At 40.6% G+C, this 8,157-nt stretch overlaps 1 protein-coding gene across 1 annotated transcript in view; it reads right to left on the reverse strand.

Annotated features, from left to right (window-relative positions):
• Positions 1-708: 708 nt before the first annotated feature.
• Positions 709-8,157, reverse strand: part of LOC103520736 (apoptosis inhibitor 5) — a gene marked incomplete at both ends in the record, with an annotated part of 12,982 nt that continues 5,533 nt past the window's right edge. The window contains 4 exon segments of the mRNA XM_017448611.1: positions 709-895; positions 1,446-1,565; positions 1,741-1,840; positions 2,619-2,785. Of these exon segments, the coding sequence (XP_017304100.1) occupies positions 709-895; positions 1,446-1,565; positions 1,741-1,840; positions 2,619-2,785 (574 nt within the window).

Consider the following 8,157-nt stretch of genomic DNA (forward strand, 5'->3'; position numbering starts at 1 on the left):
GAAAAACATCGGCCTGTAATTTAGAAAATAACAAAACAATAAGTACATTTGAGAGATTCCAATACATTGAGAGAAATATTAAGAGTTGTAAGAAGTGACGGGCTCCAAAAGTTTGACCTATGTATATGACGCTGAAGAGAAAAACCAAACAGAGAGCTAGAGGAAGATAGAACAATAAAGAGAAGTAGGCCGAGAGAAACATACACCAAAAGAGAAAGATAAAACAAAAAAGAGAGGTAGAGAGAAAAATAGAATAAAAAGGGAGGTAAACAAATGTCCCAACATTTGTAAACAACAAACACATTTAAGAATTTCAAGGAAATGAGAATAACTTTCCTTCAAAACATCGAAAACAAATGGTAGGTAACCTAAATTTCTGACGTAATCCTTAGTTTTTTTTTTTTCCATCTAACTTACAGAAAATGATCACCATTACCATTACTTACATTGGTATTGGTATAAGGCCCTACTAAATAAACGCCCTATGTCACTGCAATCAGATCTTTTGTGACTTTCCCTTTACTTACATTACGTTTTTGTCGAAATTTTAAAAGAAATCATAAAATTCGACGAAGGAAAGGAGAAGAAAGAGTGATAAGGGCAAATCTGAGCGCACGGCAGTGTGCCAGGCCAAGTTCCAGTAAGCACGCCTGTGTATCTTTACATAAAAGTCTTAAATAAACCAAGATATAAAGGTTTAACACTCACACTGCTGATAGCTGAGGTTGGTGCTGAACTTGCCACTGGGCGGTGTGTAGATGGGCCGATTCTTCACCGAATCCACACCTGGCCTACTTTTGGCCGCTGACAGTCCATCCTTGTCCCCGGCACCAAACGATATCGGAGCTCGCCGCTTGTTGCCATGACTGCCACCATTCTCTTCTAGCGCGTTACTCTGTGGGTAGACGGGAAATGAAACACAAATTCATTTATTTCATTTGATGAGGCATACTACGGGATGGGCATGCTACGACACAGACCACACGAGTCTAATGTAGCAGTTTTTTCATTGTTACGAAATAAAAACGGCGGTGAAACACTCAGGAACACACTCGGATTCAGCGTTAACGTCATTTGCTATGTAATATTTCCTCAATACGATTCCAAAAGTGCTCAATATTACTCAATTATTTAGTGAGTTTTTAATTGATGTGATGTCTGGAGATACACATTGGTAATGCCGCCACTGGTCCCTACTCTATTAAGATAGCTACTCCGTTATCCCCAAGAGGCTGAATGCACCCCGAAATCCAAGCACAGAGCCAAAAAAAAACTTCGATCCCACCGGGAATCGAACCCGGGACCTCCGGCGTGCAAGCCTAGTGTGATACCCACTCGGCCACGGAGGTTGCTTTTGATTTGTGTACTCATAAATATTTATCTGAAAAATGGAGTCGAAAATATGCCTATCCCAAGTGTTATAAAATTTCTGCTTGAAATCTCACCTTTTCATTGAGTGGTTTGAACGACAGCGTTATTGAGCTCTTAAAGCTAGGCGGATTATGGAAGAACTCCTTGACCATCGTGTTAATATTGGCCATAGTTTTCAGGGCAGCCAGCTTCACCTTGCCGAAAATATGCCTATCCCAAGTGTTACAAAATTTCTGCTTGAAATCTCACCTTTTCATTGAGTGGTTTAAACGACAGCGTTATTGTGCTCTTAAAGCTAGGCGGATTATGGAAGAACTCCTTGACCATCGTGTTAATATTGGCCATAGTTTTCAGGGCAGCCAGCTTCACCTTGTTCTCGGCTGCCTTGGCTGCATCGCCTTCAACGCTCTTGAGAACTTCGCGTAGCCTTTTTGTGTAGGCCATGGACCAACGAGCCATGTACTGGAGTCTGACAAAAAATGGAGAAGTGAATAACGTATAGTTAAGTAGGGCTTTTCTGGGCGTCCAAAGGGTTTAAACCCCAATCCTTCCAACACCGTGAGATAGGTACCTATTCCTATCTTACGGACACCGAAGTAAGTAAGTAGTAATTAGGGAAAATAGCGATCGTATGTTATGTTGGGATGGCTTTTCTGGGCGTCCAAAGGGTTTAAACCCCAATCCTTCCAACACCATGAGATAGGTACCTATTCCTATCTTACGGACACCGAAGTAAGTAAGTAGTAATTAGGGAAAATAGCGATCGTATGTTATGTTGGGATGACTTTTCTGGGCGTCCAAAGGGTTTAAACCCCAATCCTTCCAACACCATGAGATAGGTACCTCCTATCTTACGGACACCGAAGTAAGTAAGTAAGTAGTAATTAGGGAAAATAGCGATCGTATGTTATGTTGGGATGGATTTCACTAAAGTTTTAGTACTCTCCATGGGCAGTGAAAATTAATAAATGGCACGATATTGTCCAGTAAAAAGAGTGCAATCCCTCAAAAGCTCTATTGAGCTGAAAATTTATTGACCAAGTACCTATCTTTTAAGTTTTAGGTGTTAACCATATTTGAAAAATTTCATACAAATCAGTCGAACCGTTCGAGAGTTATGACTAAGTATGACTAAAAAAATTGCAGCAAGACAAAATAAATTATTTTTTATTCAATTATTTTTGGAAGAAGAACAAGGTTTTCTTTTCGATTGTAGAGAGAGAGTTAGGTAAAAACTTGGATCTCACCTCTTCTTGAACTCCTTGAGTCGGTCCACATCCTTACAAATGAGTTCTACATCGTGCTTAACAATATGATGCAGCGTGTACAGGAGTGCTTCAATACGAGAGTATTTGAACTCAGGTTCTGTGTCTTCTGAACTTTCCTCAATGGGAGGGGGAGTGGGCAGATAGGTCTGAAAATGAGCAAAGAAGAAAATGTTGAATTAGGTAAATGGGGGGACTACTGGTGCATAAGGCATACAAATATTATTCTTCAGGCACAAATATTGTAGTTGAATGTTGTCAAGTACCTACAAAAGATCTTTTTATTATTATTTTCCACTTTTCAGTCCACTGTTTCTGACCGAGCCATGCAAAGAAAAAACAGCCATGGGTTCAGATTTTCAGAACACATGCTCAAAAACCAAAAACACTTCATTAAGTAAACTCTATTGAAGTCACTTACAAACAAGCAGTCCACAATGCTGGTGATATGCTGAGGGGTATCCTCATGAACAACATAGAATGGAGAATCGGTTTCGACCGCGGTCCCGACAGCACTGGCTAAGTCCAAGCGATAGTGATAGCACTGGTTAATTCCAAGCTTGTTCTGCAAGGTGCGGTTACAGGCAGAGCAGAGTTCACCAGGTCATTGTAGGTGCAAGTTTTTAGCTAAATCCCCTTTAGGAGTAAGGTATTCATTTCAGGTATCTGCTTCGCAAATCATCACAATATTTTAGATTTTTTTTTTTTTTTCCTTTCTGTAAATTTTGTGAAAGGTGAGATGTTAACTTGTTGGTCCTTTGAGAGGCATCCTCTGGTTCTTGTTACATAAGGATGATATTGCATAAGGAGTAACTTTGACTGGATTTCCGATGTTCAAATTTATTTGCAGTGGTGAGGAAATATCGGCTTTAGTCTTCCAGAAGACCTCAGTAAGAAGATACTATTTTGAAGGGCCAGGGGATGGCATTTCTAAAAAGAATAAAGCTTCGAGAAATTTTGTCAAGACTGGTAGATGAAGTTTTATTCTCGTCAGATATGTTCAGAAATATTTTTTGAATATGATGGCGATAACCTCAGAATGAAATCTACCATTGTTCGAATCACGTCGTGCCTTTTCCTTATTCTGAATCTCGCCTCAGTAAGTAGAATGTAGATACTATTTTGAAGGGCCAGGGGATGGCATTTCTAAAAAGAATAAAGCTTCGAGAAATTTTGTCAAGACTCGTAGATGAAGTTTTATTCTCGTCAGATATGTTCAGCAATATTTTTTGAATATGATGGCGATAACCTCAGAATGAAATCTACCATTGTTCGAATCACGTCGTGCCTTTTCCTTATTCTGAATCTCATTTCCTTTGCTGCGCCGTAAGTAGTTATTTTCACTGAAAGTTTCTCAACATAAGGTAAGACTTTCATTCTCACTTTTCGTAGTAGTCTAAAAGAACCAGCGCCCTTCGTTTTGTATTGAACTTTCCACTTCCAATTTGTATTTTTCGCGAAGCGAGGAAACTCAACCGAAGCCCTCGCTACACCTTCATAGGGTATGTCTAAAAGCCGACATTGTCTGTCTGTATTACAAAGAACATCCGTTAGTCCTACGTGAAATATCGTGAGAGAAATTACTTTGGGAGATGAATACAGAGTAATGGTACAAGACTTCAAATTTTTAATACACACTCTCCAAGGCTAATCAGCAGATAGCCATCCACGTTCGTAGGTTTCAAAGATCTTGTCCGATACAGTAGTAAGTAATGACAACCTTAGATAATAAATACGGGTAAAATGGTCCAAGACTTCCAAAGTTCCCACATGTCTTTCTCTCTAGCCAATAGCTTGTAGATTTCTGGCTATGTTTCAAAGGATATGTAATTTTCCCATAATAAACTCTTCTGGTATCATGGGGGATCGCCATCAAGCGTGCCGGGAGGCGGTCGAATGTCAAAAGTTCGAAGCGCCACCCGGGCTGTATCAATTAATTCAGTCAAATGGTTCAGGCCTTTAAAGTCCCAATACATGAATACGCTTCTCTCCAAAGCCAATAACCTGATAAAGGACGTGTCCTTTACTTGAATTTAGAGCTTCTCCCATATGATGGGATATCCGAGAGACAAATACAGTGAAATGGTCCAATATTTCAAAGTCCCAATATGCTCCTCTGCAAAGCCAATATCCAGATGTCTGTTTTATTACAAAGGACATGCGTTCGTCCTATAATTGGATTTAAAGATCTCCTCCAATTGACCGAACCAAGTGAAGTCTAAGTTCCGACTCGTTTTGCATTGAGTTTGTAATCTGTATGTTTAATCCACGATAACTCTCGAACATTTGATGCGATTTTAATGAAACTTCACAATAACGCCCAACACATAGGTAGAGGAAATTTTCTCATTAAACTTTGCGTAAAGAGAAGTCTGAGTGAGGTTTATAGTTCATTGAACCTCGTGGGATATCTTAGGGAATAAATACAGTGAAGTAGTCCGAGACTTCACAGACCCAATTACGGATTCCCAGGCCAATTGATCTTCTCTTCTTCCTAGCCTTTTCCTATTTGAATAGGGTCGGCGTTTCTTGTCAGTCTCTTCCAGGCAGCCCTAATGTGTACCTCAAACCAACCTCAGTGGTGTAGTGGTTAGCGCGGTGGACTTCGGATCTGGAGGTTGGTGGTTCAAGTCAAGCCATAAAATTTAGCATAGTGTATTCAGCGGGGCACGACATTTGTGACAAACATTTATGCTTAACACAATTAAAATTCCAAACTTTTTCTCACCCAGGTCTTGATTCACACAATTCCCAGGCCAATTGATATCGATCTATAATACAAAGGACACCTGTATGTCCTATCGAATAAAGAGCTCCTCAATCGAGGGAGTCCTTGGATCCTGATAAATTCACCCAGGTCTTGATCCACACAATTCTCAGGCCAATTGATATCGATCTATATTACAAAGGACACCTGTATGTCCTAACGAATAAAGAGCTCCTCAAATGAGAGGGTCTGATATTTACAGTGGCGTCGTCCTAGATATTATTCAGTACCTCCATCTCCTTCCGCCTCTGAAGCCACCACGGAAACCACCTCCCCTGCCTCCTCCACTGGGTCGTCTGCCACCTCCTTCCCGCGCTGTCAAGGGAGAATAAATATAACTAAAAGTTAGTCTCAAAATAAGTGATAAAATATTGCTATTGAGAGTAAATATTCATACAATTGAGACTCAAACTATTGAACAAGTTCATCAAGAAGTTCAAGGTGATTCTCTTCCCTTTTCAGGAAAATTGGATCCTTCGGTAGAAAAAATAACTACTAAGCAAAGGACAACCTAAGTAATTCTCTACGACCTAACCCTTATGCCGATGATGTCCGTACACTATCAATATTTTCGTCAGTGTTTTAGTATTTCCCCCCTTACAAAACTATGACGTAAATATCATTCATTCAATGTCCTATTATAAATTTCCTTGTTAAATTTCAATGAAATCATAAAATTTGATGAGGGAGAGGGGAAGAAAGAGTGATAACTTGATAAGAGTAAATAAAATTCTTCAATAAACCAAGTTTTACACTCACACTGCTGATAGCTGAGGTTGGTGCTGAACTTGCCACTGGGCGGTGTGTAGATGGGCCGATTCTTCACCGAATCCACACCTGGCCTGCTTTTGGCCGCTGACAGTCCATCCTTGTCCCCGGCACCAAACGATATCGGTGCTCGCCGCTTGTTACCGTGACTACCACCGTTCTCTTCTAACGCGTTACTCTGAGGGTAGACGGGAAATGAAACACACATTCATTTATTTCATCAGATGAGGCATACTACGGGATGGGCATGCTACGACACAGACCACACGAGTCTAATGTAGCAGTTTTTTCATTCTTACGAAATAAAAACGGCGGTGAAACACTCAGGAACACACTCGGATTCAGCGTTAACGTCATTTGCTATGTAATATTTCCTCAATACGATTCCAAAAGTGCTCAATATTACTCAATTATTTAGTGAGTTTTTAATTGATGTGATGTCTGGAGATACACATTGGTAATGCCGCCACTGGTCCCTACTCTATTAAGATAGCTACTCCGTTATCCCCAAGAGGCTGAATGCACCCCGAAATCCAAGCACAGAGCCAAAAAAAAACTTCGATCCCACCGGGAATCGAACCCGGGACCTCCGGCGTGCAAGCCTAGTGTGATACCCACTCGGCCACGGAGGCACCTACGAACAAAACATTTCACTGAAGTTATCTCAAATTGAATTACTTCACAAAACCAAAAACTGTACACAAGACTTTAGACGTTGGGTACGACAAAAAAGGAAACGTACCCAGCCAGTCTTTGTTACGGCTCGACGCGCTTGTTCACCGCTTTTGTGTTATTAGTTTCTTCTAGAAACATCCATGAACTGTTGTAAGTTGATGTTATAAACACGACTTTCTTATATAAACATACGAATACGTGGTCATTCAGGGGGTAAATGGATGTTAGTTGTAAAAGCAAGAAACGAGTACAAAGGTCTGGATAGACGGGTGAGGGGGAGGGTAACTCCTTCCAAGTCTTCTTGTGTCTGGACCTCAAGTTTTATGAGAGCATAACTCGTCCCGTGAGGACATGTGCGAACCCCGGCCGTCAGTATAACAATTGCGTGTGGCTACATTCCCTGAGTGAAACATTCCTACACCCCTGGCTGAGTTCTCAAGTCCTTCTCCGACTCTAGGTTCAAAAATGGATGGAGATAGAGATGTTAGCTTTTCTTTTGGGAACAAGATGCAGAAGGTTTTATTAGCTTATTTTTTTATAAATAAAAACCAGATAAAAAATCTAGCGTATGTACCTCCGCCCAGTATTGAGAGCTTGGCCAAGCGTACTAAACATACTTTTAAAAAACGTTTATACTAATTGTGGATTTGAATTTTTCTATCCATGAACCAGAGTTATTTAAAAGTCGAGTTATCTGGGAGAAGCGCTCCCTAACCGTGAGAAAAATGACCGTTATAAGCACGGTAAGGATAATTAAAAGTGACGGCTACCTCTCATGATTTTGAAATCACTTTAGGTATGGTTGTATGTGTAGTCTGTGTATGCTAGGCGATAAAAGGGATTAATGATGAAATGAATGTTTCTATATTGTTTTTCCTTATCCATGGATAGAGTGCCGGACAACCCTTCCTAACCCCAAATTTGGAAACCTGCGGGTCTTTTCGGGATGAATTGATATGCAAATAAGTGAAGAGGTAAAAAACAGTCTGAGGTCATGTACCAGCAACCAGGTACGGGATGTGTTTTGCCGATGCGCTTCAAGAAGTTCTCGCAACTTCCGCTACGTGCGGTTCCGTGCGGCTCTTGTTCCACTTCGAACCGACGGGACTTTTGATTCCGGTTATAATTGTGCTACAGTTCCTCCACGAAGGTATTAGGGCGGATCGAAATTCTCGAGTTATTGCGACAGCAAGTTGTGGTGAGTTTACTTTTCCACTCTAAAGTCGTCTTTAAAATATTGTGACACCCTTTCCCGTATAAAGCTGAGGTAAAAAGTCTATTTATAAATACTGCATGTGTTTAGTTTTCGTT

Source organism: Diaphorina citri, unplaced genomic scaffold, assembly GCF_000475195.1.
Source record: "Diaphorina citri unplaced genomic scaffold, Diaci psyllid genome assembly version 1.1 scaffold4008, whole genome shotgun sequence".
NCBI classification, from domain to species: Eukaryota; Metazoa; Arthropoda; class Insecta; order Hemiptera; family Psyllidae; genus Diaphorina; species Diaphorina citri.